The sequence below is a fragment of the Pleurodeles waltl genome, chromosome 11 (genome assembly GCF_031143425.1).
Source record: "Pleurodeles waltl isolate 20211129_DDA chromosome 11, aPleWal1.hap1.20221129, whole genome shotgun sequence".
Taxonomy (NCBI): Eukaryota; Metazoa; Chordata; class Amphibia; order Caudata; family Salamandridae; genus Pleurodeles; species Pleurodeles waltl.
This window is the reverse complement of record NC_090450.1, coordinates 1,012,911,722-1,012,930,716: the sequence shown is the minus strand read 5'-3', so window position 1 is coordinate 1,012,930,716 and position 18,995 is coordinate 1,012,911,722. Positions and strand designations below refer to the sequence as shown.

Sequence of the window (18,995 nt, the reverse complement as noted above, 5' to 3'; positions counted from 1 at the left end):
GATATAGACCAGCGTTGTGACCGTCCGCTGAGTTCTAAATCAGGCACTTTGACACTGATAACCTTTTGTGTGAGGTCCTGCCTCTTTCTACTGAGGCAACGGTAGCTAGAGCTGTGGTGAGCCACTTACCCAAGAATCACTTAACACTTCTACACCAACGTCCTCAAAATAAAGCTGATCAGCTGTTTCTTCCAAAGCAGCCGTCCAGACATCTGCAGAGATTTTGTGCCAATCACACATCTGCAGTTCTCACTGACTTGTACGTTCTTTCGCATAAAACTGTTCCCAGAAAAAAGAAATTAACCTGGAATTAAGGCAAGATGAAGCATTTCACTTGAATAATCTTAGATTTGCCTTAGTAGAAAATATTTGACTCAATGTGTGGCCGTTAACTTGATTGGTGTTGGAAATGGCCCTTTTTGATGGGTCATCCCCAGTCTTTTTGCCTCCTTCCTCCAATTTTTTCTGACCTGTTTTTGTTGGCTTTAGGACTCTGGGCACTTTACAACTACCAACCAGTGCTAAAGTGCATTTGCTCTCTGTGTAAAGTGTACTGTTGATTGGTTTTTCCATGATTGGCATATTTGATTTACTAGTAAGTCCCTAGTAAAGTGTATTAGAGGTGCCCATGGCTTGTAAATCAAATGCTACTAGTGGGCCTGCTGCACTGGTTGTGTCACCCACATGAGTAGCCCTGTAATCATGGCTCAGATCTGCCATTGCAGTGTCTGTGTGTGCAATTTTAAACTGCCAATTCGACTTGGCAAGTGTACCCACTTTCCAAGCCTCAACCTTCCCTTTTACTACATGTAAGGCACCCCTAAGTTAGGCACTAGGTAGCCCCATGGGCAGGGTGCAGTATATGTTTAAGGTAGGACATATACTAGTGTGTTTTATACGTCTTAACAGTGAAATACTGGCAAATTAGTTTTTCACTGTGCAAGGCCTATCTCTCTCATAGGTTAACATGGGGGCTGCCTTTAAATATCCTTAAAGCGCAGATTCTCTTAGAGAGCAGATGCAAATGTGTCATTTAGGGTCTCTGAGCTCACAATTTAAAAATACATATTTTAGTGAAGTTGTTTTTTAGATTGTTAGTTTGAAAATCCTCCTTTTACAAAGTAGGCATTTTCTTGCTCAAACCATTCTGTGACTCTGCCTGTTTGTGGATTCCCCGTCTGGGTCAGTTTGACAGTTGAGCTGTTTGTGAATCTCCTCTAGACAGTGACACAAAGCGAGCTGGGGTGTAGCCTGCATATCTTGATTAGCCATCTATGCTGGAGGGGAGGAGTGGTCACTCACACCTGAAAGGACTGTGCCTGCCCTCACACAATGCAGTCTCCAACCCCCTGGTGTGTTTCTGGGGCCTGGACTGGACAAGGAAGGATCTTGCAAACACTTGAGACTTTGCTTTGAAGTTTGCCAACTTCAAAGGCAGAAAGGGGCATAAGAAGACGACCCAAAACCCCAGACTTTTAGAACCTTTCTGGAATCAAGAGGAACCTTTGCAAGGAGAAGAGCTGAAGAGCTGAAGGAGGAGTACTGTCCGTTCGCTGTGATGCTTTGCTGGACTGGCCTGCAGTTGCTGCTTCTGCCTGAAAAGAGTGCAAAGGGTGAACTTTGCTGTGTGACCTGCTTGAGAAAGTTCTCCAAGGGCTTGGAGTAGAGCTTGCCTCCTGTTGGAAGTCTCAGGGACACCAAAGACTTCAGTTCCCTCGACCTGCAGAACTGTGTGTTTTGTGCTGTTCAAGAGGAGAAACCACTGCGACGCAGCCAACGACGCCGCTGGCCTGCACATGTCCTGCCGATGCCACTGGCCTGCACGTGTCCTGCCGACGCCACACGGAGTCGCATTGCCCCACTTCGCACCGTGACCCTGGTCTCTCCGACGCTGTCATCGGACGACTTCACCAAGCCGCTACTCGCACTGCGACCTGTGGGTCCTGCACTCCGGCATTGCCTGCTCACACCGCAGCCTGGGCATCCCAGACGACGACGCTCTTGCTGACACTGGCACCGCTGCCTGCACCCTTATCCTGACTAGAGTTGAGGGTCCCTACTTGGACAAGGTGCAAACCGTAATGACCCCCATATTGTTTAAGGCCCAGGGCTGTATGCTTCTAAAACTGCCTTACACCGCTGTGGAGGGGCAGTCTAGCCGGTAATTAAACCCACTGAAAACCATTACATTAGAGGAATTTAATACAATGGGAGATCCAATAATCACCGAACTGAGTGATTAAACCCCTCTCTGCTCCAACGGTTTATAATCAACAACATCACGCAGAGGATGATGGTAAAATACCTTTAATCTGTAATAGCCAGGAGTTCAGCTAAAGTAGATTCTCCTAAGAAGTTCTGTTTTATTAGTATAGATTTCCTACAAATAATCCTGAGGGCTCTCCTTTTTATGGGCGAGCGCAAAGTGCTGCGTCCATAAAGTAATCTCTCTTTGGGCTTCAAACCACGCCCAGGTCACATCAGCCTCTTTCATTGGTTGCCGGGCTTGCTCTTTAAAATCCGCTTGCTTTCATTTGTGAAAGGCATGCATACGTCATGCCTTTTCCGCTGTTTACCCCGCCTACACAGCACCGGTAAACTACTAGAAACATACGAGGCTCGATGTTTTGAGCCTGGGGTCCGGATTACTTTATCTATGAATTTTCCCCGCAGCGCGATCGCGCTGGGTTTTACATAGCGTGATCGCGCTCTGTTTTTTTGTTTTCAATTTCAGCGTGATCGCACTGCATTTTACATAGCGCGACCGCGCAGTGTTTTTTTTCTTTTAATTTGTGTGGCAAGAAAAGTTAGGTTAGGAGTTTACAACACAAATAGCTCTAACTCGAGCAAATGCGGGCCCCGTTGCATTGAAAATGCTTGTTTTTTACAGCGATCCAGCGTGACTGCATTAATCCCAGGAGCTGAGTGAACTCCACAGCTGTACAGAGATGGGATAGATAGAATGATGTGGCTTCAGGTGTCACTGGTCACCTGACCAGCTGCTCAGGTTCAGCCAGGCACTCATTAGTGCCTATCGGTGCAGGCTTCCTTGGCACTGATCTCCTCGGACGGAATCTCATTCTTGTGAGAGCTTTCCATCTGGGACAGGCCCTCGGAGGGGCTGTGGCGAGCAGGTGTCTAACTAAGAGGAAACTCTGCTGTGGGCGCGTCGGAGGGCCCCTCTGCCCACCCCGGGCCACCCTTCTGTGGGGGTTGTTTTATTGACTACCTGTAGCGTAAACGGCAGAAAAATAACACCCCGGGTTGTGTCCTGCACAGCTTTTTATTCCTAGTTTTAGAGAAGTGCTTGTGTAGCGTGATGTGTGTTCTCTCACTGTAGCATGACGTTGAGCCCCTCACATGCAGCACAAAGAGCAGTGGTAGCATCCCTCACACACACAGGGGCCGTCACATCGACGGCAACTTCACACGCTTCACTCACAAACATATCACAGTTGGTAGATAGACGGCAACTCTGCAGGCTTCCCTCACACACCCAGAAAAGATGCAACAGAGAACACGAGGAACAATGGTAACACACACACACACACACACCACACACACACACACACCCCAGGTGCAGCACAAGTACACTTCCCTCACAAACAGCAGAAGCAACACAGACAACTCTGCAGGCTTCCCTCACACCCCCAGAAAAGGTGCAACAGAGAACACGAGGAACAAAGGTAACACACACACACACACACCACACACACACCAGGTGCAACACAAGTACACTTCCCTCACAAACAGCAGAAGCAACACAGACAGCTCTGCAGGCTTCCCTCACACCCCCAGAAAGGTGCAACAGAGAACACGAGGAACAAAGGTAACACACACACACACACACACACACACACCACACACACACACCAGGTGCAACACAAGTACACTTCCCTCACAAACAGCAGAAGCAACACAGACAGCTCTGCAGGCTTCCCTCACACCCCCAGAAAAGGTGCAACAGAGAACACGAGGAAAAATGGTAACACACACACACACACACCACACACACACACCAGGTGCAACACAAGTACACTTCCCTCACAAACAGCAGAAGCAACACAGACAGCTCTGCAGGCTTCCCTCACACCCCCAGAAAAGGTGCAACAGAGAACACAAGGAACAATGGTAACACACACACACACCACACCACACACACACACACACACACACACACACCAGGTGCAACACAAGTACACTTCCCTCACAAACAGAAGAAGCAGCACAGACAACTCTGCAGGCTTCCCTCACGCTCCCAGAAAAGGTGCAACAGAGAACACGAGGAACAATGGTAACACACACACCACACCACACACACACACACACCACACACATCATGTGCAACACAAGTACACTTCCCTCAGAAACAGCACCAGCAGCACAAACAACACTGTAGGCTTCCCTCACACACCCAGAAAAGGTGCAACAGAGAACACAAGGAACAATGGTAGCACACACTTTACACACACACAAAAGGTGCAGCACAAGTACACTTCCCTCACAAACAGCAGAAGCAGCACAGACAACACTGCAGGCTTCCCTCACACACCCAGAAAAGGTGCAACAGAGAACACGAGGAACAATGGTAGTGCACGCACACACACACGCACACACCACACACACACACCAGGTGCAACACAAGTACACTTCCCTCACAAACAGCAGAAGGAGCACAGACAACTCCGCAGGCTTCCGTCACACACCCAGAAAAGGTGCAGCAGAGAACACGAGGAACAATGGTAACACACACACACACAACACACACCACACACCACACACACACACATCAGGTGCAATACAAGCACACTTCCCTCACAAACAGCAGAAGCAGCACAAACAACACTGAAGGCTTCCCTCACACACCCAGAAAAGGTGCAACAGAGAACACAAGGAACAATGGTAACACACACACACACATCAGGTGCAACACAAGTACACTTCCCTCACAAACAGCACCAGCAGCACAAGAAAACACTGTAGGCTTCCTTCACACACCCAGAAAAGGTGCAACAGAAAACACAAGGAACAATGGTAGTGCACGCACACATGCACACACGACACACACACCACACACACCAGGTGCAACACAAGTACACTTCCCTCACAAACAGCACAAGCAGCACAAACAACACTGAAGGCTTTCCTCACACACCCAGAGAAGGTGCAACAGAGAACACAAGGAACAATGGTAGCACACACTTTACACACACACACACAAGAGGTGCAGCACAAGTACACATCCCTCCCAAACAGCAGAAGCAGTCCAGACAACACTGCAGGCTTCGCTCATACACCTAGAAACATACACATGGACACACACACACAAAGCAGAGGTGTAGCAAGGACAGCAAAAAGTACACTACCCTCAAAAAAAGCACAAGCTGCCTGGACAGCAACAATGCACACTTCCATCACAATCTCTCTCACGCACCCAAAAGTGATGCAGTGTTGACAGCGACAGCCTACACGCCCCTCACCCACGCAGAAGAACTGAAACATGCACAGCAACAAAGCACCATTTCATCACAAGGGGGTCGATTATGAGTTTGATGGACAGAAAGACATGTCTGCCAAATTTCAAACAGGGGGGGTTTGCTGCCTTACTGGCTACCTCCCCGCCAGCCCCATTACGACTTTCCAATCGAGCCAGCGGCAATGCTGATGCTCTCAGGGGGCACCAGCACCCTTGTAATGCACACTGCCTGCACAGCACTGTCTGCACAGCCCCCCTGTGGCCCCTGCACCTGTTCTCCGCCAGCCTTTCCACGAGGGTGAAGCTGCAATGAAAAAGCTGGGGGAGAACCAGGTCGTAAACAGCAGGATGGTGCTGTCTTGAGCACTGCCCTGGCTGATCCCAACCTGCACCACCGTCAGCCTGTCAGGAGGAGATGGTGGTAGGTTGGCTGGGCTGCCCGCCAACCTGGTAATGTGGCGGTCGGACCGCCACAGCCGCAGCTGTCCAACAGCAACTGAGAGTGTTGCGGTCCAATGACCGCCACACTCCTATTCAGGCCCAAAGAATGTATGATGCACGTGCACTAGCAATGCATGCTTAGCTCGCACATAAAGAACAGATGCTGGGTAGGCAACAACAATGCATGCTTCCCTCATTGCATTTAGACAAAATATCAAGTTGTAAATACCAGGAGACAGAAACCTCGGAAACAAATATTGTGATACAAAAATATCACGATGCAGAACTATCGTTGTCAAGAATGCCGTGTTTTCAGGTAAGTAATATCGTTGTTAGGGATATTGTTGCTGTTAATATCATTTTCAATAATATTGTTGTAAAGAATATCACTTTTTTAATTATTTTAATGTGTTTTAGGTCACATTTTAATTTTATGTGCTACTATTGTTTGTATAATTATTATTTTTTTTTTAAATATAGTTTATAATTTTAAGTGATTTAGAATTTTTCATTTAATTGCTAATAGTAATTTATAGTGTTAGAGCGGGTTGTTGGGTTTGTAGGGGGATAGGGTGGGAAGTTAATTAGGTAATAATCATTCATTAACAATTTTAGGTAAGTATGTGATTGATATTAATGATGAATATTATGTAATACTGATTTAATTTACTTATATTTTAGGTGCAGGTTGCTATGTTTGTAAGGGGTATAGGGCAGTAAGGGAATTGAGTAATTATTAAACAATTAATGTTCACTTATTAATTATTTAAATGAACATTAATTATGTAAATAGTGTGATAACAATATATTTTAGATGGGTTTTATGTGCAGGTTGCTAGGTTGTAGGGGTATTCGATGGGAAGATTAGTAATCATTTACAATAAATTATCAATTTATTAATTTTTATAATGCTTACTATTTATACTATGTAATACTGAGTTATCTTGCTATATTTTTGTTGGGTGTTGCTAGGTTTGTAGGGATACGGGGTGGAAAGTTAAGTAACAATTAAACATAATTATGAATGTATATGATTTAATTGATTAATAATTGTGTCAATGGTTCAATAATTATATATTTTAGTTGTATTTTAGATGTGGGCTGCTGGATTTGTAGGGTGGGAAGTTAAGTAGCAATTAATGAACAATTAATTATTAATACATATGTAATTGATTATCATTTATGTAAATTGTTTTTTTACTTATTTATTTTAGTTATATTTTAGATCGGGGTTGCTAGTTTGCAGGGGTGTATGATGGCAAGTTAATTAACTAATAATAATGAAATAATGATTATTTTTTAATTTAACATTTATAAATTATTACATAATTTAGGAATTTTTTAAACTGTTAATTGTTTTACACACATACACACACACATATATATATAATGTTCAGCAATAATGTTTATATTAACAGTTTTATATTTTTCTAAATTAATACGGTTATTCAAATATGTAATGTGTTTGGAGTGAAGTACTTTCCCTACTTTTGCACAAACTGAAGGGGGAATAGAAAAATGTAACCCTTCCGAAGTCAAACACTTTTCCTATTGTTGTGCTGCTTGTAGTGGGAATAATATATTTACCCCTCCGAAGTCCTATATTTTCTCTACTGTTGCATAAACTGGATTGGTAATAGCATATCTATTGTTCCCAGGCCCTAGCACATTTCCTAATATTGGTTTAACATATTTATTATTAATATTTGTTTATAATTTTAATTTTATAGTACTTGTTTATATTTTTATTTGTTTTAAAATGTGTGTACGTTTTTTGTAAATGTCTTTTTGTTTTTCTTGTGCTATTTTCTTTGTTCCATATTTTTTTTTTATGTTTTAGAATTTAATACTTTTTATGCGTCATGAAAAAATATATAATATGGTTTTTATAGTAGTAAATTTAGAGAATGACATAAAATTAATAAGATGTAAAATAGATATTTTGAATTGTTACTATATATATATATATATATATATATATATATATATTTATACGCCCATGTATGTGTGTTTATATATAGTTTTAAAAATTAGTGAGATCTATTAAATAACATTATATTAGTGGTATACATTAAAATAACCCAGATGTATTACTCCAAACTCTATATATATATATATATATATATATATATATATATATAAAGAAATAATATTTCTGTATGTTTTTAATGATATTGGTGTAAAAGGATATATTTGTTCGATAGTTTTATACTTACATTATAATGATAGGGACACAATGTTGTTGATACTGATATTGAGTCAGTGATCCTCCCTCACAAACAAGAAGCAGCATTAATGCAGCCTTCACACAGTACATGTGCAGGATGAGAGCACAGTGCACGCTTCTCTCACACACAGGCAGCAAGTGTGGCATCAATGCACCGTTCATACATGCAGAGGATGCGCGGGGCAAGAAGAAACAATGCACACTTCTGTCATAAAATCAGAACAGGTGCAGCCCTCACAGCGTTAGTGCATGTTTTCGACACATGGATGTGTGTGAGCAGAAGCATGGAGCCCCTCTCTCTCACACACACTGGAGGTTCAGCATGGAGAGCAGCAAAGGGCCCTTCTCTCTCACACAAGGAAGAGGTGTAGCATGGAGAGCAGCAAAGGGCCCTTCTCTCTGACACAAGGAAGAGGTGTAGCATGGAGAGCAGCAAAGGGCCCTTCTCTCTCACACAAGGAAGAGGTGTAGCATGGACAGCTGCAAAGGGCCCTTCTCTCTCACACACAGTCAAGGTGCAGTTTGGACAGCAGCAGTGAACTTTACCCTCACACAATAAGATCAGTTGGAAGATGAACCCTAGCAATGCTCATTTCCTCACTCTCTAGTTTCTATCACAAGCAAAGAGCAGGTGCACGACACACAGCAACAATGCATACTTCTCTGACACACAGCATAGCAGGTTTAGCGTCTCACACACACAGAACATGCTCGGGATGGTCAGGAGCAATCCATTCATCTCCCACAATACAGCAGCAATACCTCTCTCTCTCTCAGCAACACATGGTCTTCTCACTCACAACACAGTGGGTTTAGCTTCTCTCACACACAGAAAAGTCTCAGGATAGACAGCAGCAGGGCATGCTTCTCTCACACAGCACAGCAGGTTTAGCTTCCCTCACACACAGCACAGCAGGTTTAGTTTCTCTCTCACACAGAACAGGCCCAGGTCACACAGCAAGAAGACCATCTTCTCACACACAGAACAGCAGGTTTTGTTTCTCTCTCACACAGAACAGGTGCAGGGCATACAGCAGTGGTGCACGCTTCCCTTACACACCGCTAGTTTAGCTTCTCTCACACAGGACATGTGCAGGTATACAGCAGCAGTGCATGCTTCCCTTACACACAGCAGGTTTAGCTTCTCTCACAAAGGACATGTGCAGGTATACAGCAGCAGTGCATGCTTCCCTCACACACAGCAGGTTTAGCTTCTCTCACACAGGACATGTGCAGGTATACAGCAGCAGTGCATGCTTCCCTCACACACAGCAGGTTTAGCTTCTCTCACACGCACACATAACAGGTGCAGGGTATACAGCAGCAGTGCATGCTTCCCTCACACACCAGGTTTAGCTTCTCTCACACCGGACATGTGCAGGACATACAGCAACAATACCTCATCTTCTCACACACAGCACCGCAGGTTTAGCTCCTCACATGCACACAGAACAGGTGCAGGTCATACAGCAGCAGTGCATGCTTCCCTCACACACAGCACAGCAGGCTTAGCTTCTCTCACACAGAACAGGTGCAGGGCATACAGCTAGAACACCTCATCTTCTCACACACAGCACAGCAGGTTTAGCTCCTCACACGCACACAGAACAGGTGCAGGTATACAGCAGCAGTGCATGCTTCCCTCACACACAGCACAGCAGGCTTAGCTTCTCTCACACATAACAGGTGCAGGGCATACAGCAAGAACACCTCATCTCACACACAGTACAGCAGGCTTAGCTTCTCTCACACAGGACAGGCCCAGGTCAGACAGCAGCAGTGCATGCTTCCCTCACACACAGCAGGTTTAGCTTTCCTCACACACAGCACAGCAGGTTAAGCTCCTCACACGCACACAGAACAGGTGCAGGGTATACAGCAGCAGTGCATGCTTCCCTCATACACAGCACAGCAGGCTTAGCTTCTCTCACACAGAACAGGTGCAGGGTATACAGCAGCAGTGCATGCTTCCCTCACACACAGCACAGCAGGCTTAGCTTCTCTCACACAGAACAGGTGCAGGGTATACAGCAGCAGTGCATGCTTCCCTCACACACAGCAGGTTTAGCTTCTCTCACACAGGACAGATGCAGGGCATACATCAAGAACACCTCATCTTCTCACACACAGCACAGCAGGTTTAGCTCCTCACACGCACACAGAACAGGCGTAGGGCATACAGCAGCAGTGCATGCTTCCCTCACACACAGCAGGCTTATCTTCTCTCACACAGAACAGGTGCAGGGCATACAGCAAGAACACCTCATCTTCTCACACACAGCACAGCAGGTTTAGCTCCTCACACACACACACAGAACAGGTGCAGGCATACAGCAGCAGTGCATGCTTCCCTTACACACAGCAGGTTTAGCTTCTCTCACACACAACCCAATAGGACAGACAGCAGCAATGCATGCTTCTCTCTCTCACCATTACTTGGGTTGACACCATGCTCCCTGTCTCTGCAGATACTTGCATGCATGTGCACAGGACTGAAGGTGTACATACAGTTTGGAAGATTTCACTTAAGCCGGCACTGGCTTGCTCTACAGGTCAGTCGCTGCTCTCACAGCTGGTTGGGCAGATGATGGCCCTGGGCAGGGAGCAGCAATGCATGCTTCTCTCTCTCAGCATCATCTGGGTTGATACCATGATCCCTGTCTCTGCCGACACTTAGCTGCATGTGTGCAAGACTCAGAAGTACATACAGTTGGAGGGATTCACTGAAGCCAGCTTTGGAATGCTCTACAGGTCAGTCGCTGCCCTCACAGCTGGATGGGCAGATGATGGCCCTGGGCAGGGAGCAGCAATGCATGCTTCTCTCTCACCATCACTTGGGTTGACATCATGCTCGCTGCCTCTGCAGATACTTGCATGCATGTGCACAGGACTGAAGGAGTACATACATTTGGAAGATTTCACTGAAGCCAGCACTGGCGTGCTCTACAGGTCAGTCGCTGCCCTCACAGCTGGATGGGCAGATGATGGCCCTGGGCAGGCAGCAGATGCTGCCCCTCTGAGCAACACAGTTTGCCCTGATTATCTGAGGCTATTTAGGGACTCAGCATGAATGTCCTACTCCAAGGGCATTAACATTATGTAACCACTGGTCCACATATCTTAGAGTGGTGCTACTTCTGTTTGATAGTGATATCAAAAGGAAAATTTAATTTTTTTGTATTGAATAATATTAAATTATTGTCATAAATATGAATTCAGAAAGGGAAATACCTTTGCACCGATGATTTGGCAACGGGCAGCTCCTACTGGACCCAGGAATTGTTCAAAGATCTGATGCCATTTTAAAGGACGAACATCCCCAAATCCATTGGATCAGGGAAGTTTTCAATGAGCCGAGAAGTGCACGAGGCACAGGAAGGCACTAAGGGCTACACGTACAAAGTGTTTTTTTAGGTCGCCAGCAGTCCAATTTGCAGAATCAGACCTTTTGTGCCCGGAAAAAGGCATTTTTAAATGTACAAAGGCCCAATTTTCAATTCAGTGACATATTACTGAATCACAATTTAGGAAGGGGTGTGTTTAGGGCGTCCCTTCCTAATACCGAATCACAGTGGTATGTGTGAATGTTTTGTGACAAAACATTCTCATTTTACCACATACTTCAAGTAGATAGTAACCCATTCCCCAATGGGAAGGGGTCCCCCAGGGACCCCTCCTACTTTTCAGAATGTTCAATGTGTATTATTGGAAAGCAATCACAGACATGGTGATCAGCTGACCCCAGCAGGCCACCATCCCTGTGATTTTTGTGATACCCAATGGGTCGCAAAGCGAGACCTACCTCATTAATATTAATGAGGTAGATCTATTTGCGACTGAATGCAACACTCACAATTTGTTAAACACACATTGGTACATGGGTGTTTGCGATTAAGAAAAATTAGCTATTTGGTAAATCTCAAACCTGTCCCTATATGGCCCTAAGTGAGGAGGGTGTGGCAGGGGGGGGGGAGGAGGAGAGACAGTGAGACAGAGATCGGATTGACTTAGTTCACACTAATAAAGACAAAAAAATTGTTTCTATCTAGGATTTTTTCGGAAAAGAAACAAGGTGCAGTTATAAAAAGCAACAGTTGAATTTCTTAGAGAAGGCCGGGGTAAACTTAAGACAAGCACTGGCAATGGAAATAGATCTGGCTTATAAATGAAAGAGCCTTTTCAACCGCTGGTCAATATAGCCACTCAATATGCAAAGTCACTTTTCTTACACAAAAAAATGAAACAAAGAAATGAAAGAGGACCTATAGAATGAGAAAATAGAAAACTGAAGGATTGGACCACCGACCCTAACACTGACGTCACCGACCATGATTCTGACGCACACTCATTCGTAGACGGATGTGCACATGTGGTCAAGCAAAATGTTGTTCCAAAGTAATAGAGCCAATGACTGAAGTGGGCTGACCCATTGACGCTGCTGCTTGCTCTTATAGGCAGTAGCAGGATGTGAATGACACTCTAACAGGCCAGTGTCTAGAAAAGGCTTCTCTAAGTGCCCCCATGTGTGTTTATGTATGTACTTTAAGGAATGTTTTTAGGAGCCTGGCAGATAAGTGAAACTCTCAACCCCTCCTAAGAGGGTCCAACAAGGGTTATCACAATGCAAATCCCCTAACCATAGTGTTTATCAAAGTGGGTAACCGATACCAAACCTCTTATCGACCAAGGTAATCCGTGACATTACATGTAACAAAGTACCTCTGTATAAGCTGTAACACAGTGCAATACCAATTGACCTTTAAAGGCCTATTAACAAATGCTTTGAATTATAAACAGCACCTTTGCATACCTACTGCCTTTGTTGTAATGCACCTGGCATAACTCCCCCAATTTACCAATTAAATCTATAGCTTTTAAAATGGCTTCAGACCATACCCAACTCAGGCCTCCTATGTTAAACATTCTCTTTCGCACAAGGAACCTCCAAAACATACAGACATAAGATTACACATATGAACACAGTTACAGTTGGCAAAACAATCTATAGCCCCTTCTAATATGGCCCAAACAAGGCTTTCAGCAGTGCACATCTTAAGCCAGCAGTGTTTGCTATATTCTCTTGCCTGCAAAGGTAATCTATGATACTTCATTTAAGAAAATGCACTATAGAGAGCAATAGCAATCCACTTTCAAAGGTCTATTGGCTTAAAATAAACTTTTCACAATAAATAAGTCAGGTCTACCGGCTTTGACATACATTTTCATTAGAAAGAGATCAGGCTTATGGTCTCCGATACAACTTTTGCCAAACTAATTGTTTGTCTATGCAGTAGCTGCTGGCTGGTCGTTTGCCCAGCACAGGCTGACTGGTTCTTCTCACAAGACAATCATCAGGGACACAGACATACAATGCATGTATACATGCTCTTCCTATGAGCGTTAACAAGTGCACGTAGTTTACACCCATGAGTGATAATAAGGGCGTGGCCAACACCAACGCCCTGGCCTACGACAGTAATCTGTCAGGTCTCATGTTGCACAATACTCTCCTCCACTCCGTGGAATGACAGTCCACCCTCACAGGCCCACTGTACTGAGCATAAGATGTCCCGGAGGGCATTCATCAGGCATACATTAATACAATTACAAATATGTACAAAGTTACAGTTTGCAAGATAATGTGCCCTCCCTACCAAGGAGGTGGCGTAACAAGGGTTCTCGCACAACAGTTGTTTACCGGGCCTACTGCCTTTGTCATAACCTCTCGCACAGATCAGGCCTACAGCTTTAATCATTGATTTGTCACCATAGCTAAATTGATCCTGCTATATTGGGGATATGTTTTCTATATGGCAAAAGGTGCAATGCAAGCTCTCTTTCAGTGGAAGCACACACCTTCTTTCCAATCACATGGTATAGTCAAGGTAATCAATATGTAGCCAGAGTCAAAGACCCTCTCTCAGCACTGCTACTTAAAGCTTCCACTCAGTGGATCACAGGTTCTGGTGCCCTGAGTAGGATTCGGGTACATTTCTGAGAAGAGGAACAGGGTGAACTTAAGAAAAGGAACTGGCTAAAATTGAAAGGAGAGGGACCAGTTGGGAATTCTCAGAAAAGGACGGTATGAATTTGTTGGAAAAAAATAGCTGCATTGTTTTTCAGAAAGGGGGAGGATGAGATTTAAAAAAGGGTCTAGGTCAGTGGTTCCCAACCTTTTGACTTCTGTGGACCCCCACTTTATCATTACTGGAACCCAGGGACCCCCACTGAGTCATTATTGGAATCTGGGGACCCCCAAACTGACTCATTACTGAAAGCTGGGGACCTAATCTGTTAATCTTATTTAATTTTCTAAGCAGTTGAGGATCCCCTGAGGAGGCTTCGCGGACCCCCAGGGGTCCCCGGACCACAGTTTGGGAACCACTGGTCTAGGTGAACCTCTCTAAAAGCAGTTAAATAACAACTATTCGTAAACCTTAAGCACCTTTTGGTTTTACAATGACTTTTGCGGACGCCATTTAGCATCTGTAAAAGAGGATCCCATTTTTTGTTGCTGATGCTGTGCAGCATGGGCAAAGAAAGGCTTGGTGGCGTATATGATCTTTACAAGCATTTCCAGGCACCAAGCGCCTACAGCACGACGCACCACTAGTTTCTTGTTTTTTTTTACCATTTCAAGATGGCGCACAGCAGCCTTGGCTCAGTAAATTAAAAAAGATAAATGTATGTAAAAGTGTGACATCAAAGTGCAGATGAGTAAGGGGCCACAGAAGTGCGCTGGGGGACACATTGGGAAGTAGGGAAGCGGGTGAACAGCGGGGGATCCTGAGGGGACATAACCTAAGAAGGAAAACTGGCTGAAGGCCACAAGATAGAGACAGAGGGAGTCTCAAATCACTTTCCAAGTGAAAAGAAGAGGCGTTGCCATCCTTTGTGGTTGGCCACGCCTTCGGTTCTAGGATGTTGATTGGCTGTTATAGGGATTCTATAGAGTGATGTCAACTGAATTACAATGATCACCTTCTAACACAGAGCTCATGGTTGTAATATCTTTACAAGTGACCTTCCACCAGCACTTGTCACTAACTTAACATCTTAATTTTTGGCAACATTAACACTTAGGTTTTGGTTTCTGGTGGTCTTTGTCCTGGGTGTTTACGTGTGTCCCCTAAAGATGTTTCTATGTCTTTTGACTACAGGATGCAGAGATTCTGAACACAGCTATCCTAACAGGGCGGACGGTGTCGGTGCCGGTCAAAGTAGTGTCCATCGAGGAGAACGGCGCTGTGGTGGACATCTCCGAGTCCGTGGAGTGCAGATCTTCACATGAGGATGTCGTGAAGGTAGGGACTGCACTGCTTCTGTACTGCGCACTCTTCTTACGCGTGAGTCTCGGCTCTCTAGGTAGGTACATGACTCTGCCACCTGGAGCACCCTCTTCCCAGACCAGCCAATCTCTGCCCTCAGCACCATCTCAGTGCCACATGGCATATTGTGTATGACTCTGCCAATAATGGCTGGGCAGACAAGTGCACACCTTCACATACACACACTGCAAGAGCTAGCATTGCGCAACACAGGGATCCCTGAAAGGGACTGAAGCCTTGCAGCCCCTACAAAGAGAGACCATACTTTCACCATGACTGATGTACGAAATGTCCCAGGTAGCTGAAGTGACATCACACTTCCTTTCATCCCCATAACATCACAGGAAGTGACAACAAATGATCTTTGACACTTAATCCCAGGAAGTGATGTCACAAGTCATTGACTCTTCTTCACATTAACCTATTACATACCTCCTATTGTATATCAGAATAAATTACTTATGACTACATCACTGAAGCCTAGCGCATGGCTCAAAAAATGATTAATAAATGGCAAGAAGACACACAAAAAAGAGATTTCAAAAACAGAAATAGTCAATCCTTCTGTATTAATTCATATGGATCATATGTTGAATATGAATCATGTTACTGTCTGGACTGTCTCATTGTTGTTAATTAGTTTATTTTTGTAATCACTAGTGAAACACTGTCGCTTGTGTGAAGCACAAACGGGCAATTTTATTCACAAAACATCATCTTGCTTGTATTTACAATAATAAATTACAAACCCAAGTTAGAGTCTTTAAATTGCACTTCAATGTTTGATGTATTCTTAAGAGTGTGCATTGCACTGCTGAGTGCATTTATAGGTTAGTACTTAAGGTGCAATGTCCCCGTAGGAGAACAGAAAGGAAACACTGCTCGCACTAGGGCACTGGTTACCTTCTGGTCATGACAATGCTTGTTGTAATGTGGCGGTCAGACTGCCTGGAGCGAGGCCGTCCGACCCTCGCCGGGATAATCAAGCCCTAAGTAACAAAAAATACATATTAAATGTAAATTTGATTGGAAATATCCAAATATATATTTACAATATTGATCAAATATTGATGATCACTAGTAAATAAAAAAACGTCCAGTTTCCTACAATTTTTTACATTCATAAACACATCACTTAAAATATTTTAAAAAATAAAATAAAGTTTAAAAAAAGATAAACTGAAAAAACAAACCTAAAATGAAATAACCTAAAATTAATATAAAAAACTTCAATATTAAAGTTAACAATATTGAAGACTTCTAGTTTCATTTTGCAACAAAATAATTATACTTGCCAACAATATTCACAACCTCAGTACACCTGTACCCACAATATAGTGGCTTTGAAATGTAGTACCATTTACATTTTCTCATCGATATTAAAGATCCACACTCCAGTTCTCCTTCCCAGGCACTGTATTGTAGCTCATTGATCAGAGCATCATTCATTTGACTGTCAGTCACAAGGGAGGTTGATGTTGATGGAATGTGGGATTTGACTTTTGCATAGAAAAAAACAGGGAAGGGAAGTGACGAAACGTGATGTAATTCTGACAAGAGATTGTGCATCTGGTAGGAATATCACAAGCTGAGAAGGTAATGTGGACAAGAGTGGATTATTTTAACAAAATAAGCCCTGACAGAACTGGATTAACTAGATTAATGACTGGACCAAGGACTTGAGAAGTATCTGGAATATTTAATAGCTCAGTTGAGGAAGGAATCTTTACTATGAGTCATCAGAGCAACCCATCAGAATTTGCGATAAACAAAGATTTTCTCACTACATCAATCCATTGATGTATCAATATATTGATGACTATGACTACATGGGTTAATTGACACATAAATTGCTTTCTCTGGAAATTAAACGGGGGGTTTAATGTAATAAAGCATCAAAGCTTGATTCAACCATATTGATGCATGCCTTGGGTTTACTCAGTTCATTAATGCACACAATGATTGATGCATAAATCCAAATCACGATTAGGCTTGTATGAAATTTGCCTTACACCAGAGTAATTAGTGTAATTTTGCATCACTCCTGTTGCATGATATTGTACAATCAAGTGCTGTTTGTGTTAATGCGCCATTCGCTGTTAAATGTTACCATGAAGTACAGGAAAAGCTGTTTACAATAAATTGATTTTATACACTATTTCAAAGTGGATGAAAGGATGCTTTTTGTGCTGAGGGCCTCATTACGAGTCTGGGGGTCGGTACACCCGACCGCCAGACTCGCGGTGATGAGACCGCCACAATGCTGGCGGTCTCCTCACACCCCCATTACCAGTTTTCCGCTGGTCAGCCCAGTGGAAAACGTGCAGTGGCATTGGACTCGGCTCCATGCCATTGCAAAGGGGGGTCGACCAGCAGCCTCGGAATGTGCACTGTATGCACAGCAGACAGTGCACTTTTTGATGGTGCTGGGCAAGGGGTGCCCTATATGGTCAGTGCAGGTGCCCCCCTGTGGTCCCTTGCACTTGTTCTCTGCCAGCCTTTTCATGGTGGTGAAACCGCCATCAAAAGGCGGGCGGAAAACAAGGTTGTAATCAGCAGGGCGGAGCTGAGTTTAGCGCCACCCTGGCTATTTGCAACCAAGACTTCCGTCACCCCATCGGGAGCTAGGATCGTGACAGAGGTGGCGGTCGGATGCAAAGGACCCTGCCTGGCAACACGTGCTGCTGAAATTTTAGTGACCAATGAACTGTTTGAGCTAGAAACAGAATACTTTTAATGTGTGCAGATTATGCATCTGGTAGTGGAGTATGTGGCCATTACGGTAAATCCACAATTGTGGGGAAAAAACTGTGGCCGCACAATTGCATAATAACAGTGGCCCTGCGTATAGCTGCATTTCAAGTGCATTTTCAGATCTATGCTGACAACACAGAAATCCACATTTTAGAACTGTTCTTGTTTTTATCTCCAAGACATCTCTCATTTCTTTTTCATTTGCAGAGGGAGACCTCCTGTGCCCGATCCCCAAAATCTTTTCTTAAAGACCTGTGCAGCTATACCCTTACCCATAACTAAGGGCCTCATTATGAGTTTGGCGGTCCAACCGTCGGACCGCCATGGTGGCGGTCCTTCAAACGGCGCCTGGCCAACGGTCTTAGGAGAGCCATATTAAGAGTTCTACATGGGGTTGCAGTGACTGGCGGGCGGAGGCATGGGACAGTACAATGGAACTACTGCCAGCCATGCTTTCCTACCTGTCAGCACGATAGGCAGCCTTTTTCCCATGCACTATGCCATGCACGGGACACAGTGCGCCCCAAACCCCAGATTATTTGAGGGGCTCACAAGGGTCCTCACCTCTCCCTCCATGTGGCCATACCTGATCCCCCCATCCCCTTTTTAGGCCTCTTACCTGCTGCAATGCCAAGCTTTCCATAGCAGTGGAATTTTCAATGAAAACTTGGCAGTCCGGCAGGTCATAATAGCCATAGCGGTCCCGATGCCGGGATCTCTAACAGTGACCACCGCTATCCCCAGCAGCGGACCGCTGGTAGACTTGTAG

At 44.4% G+C, this 18,995-nt stretch overlaps 1 protein-coding gene across 2 annotated transcripts in view; it reads left to right on the top strand.

Moving 5' to 3' along the window:
- Positions 1 to 18,995, top strand: part of TMEM132C (transmembrane protein 132C) — a 1,220,720-nt gene that overhangs the window by 975,273 nt on the left and 226,452 nt on the right. For both annotated transcript variants that reach the window (XM_069215371.1, XM_069215372.1), the window contains exon 5: positions 15,305 to 15,448. In XM_069215371.1, the coding sequence (XP_069071472.1) occupies positions 15,305 to 15,448 (144 nt within the window). The remainder of the gene's footprint in view (positions 1 to 15,304; positions 15,449 to 18,995) is intronic.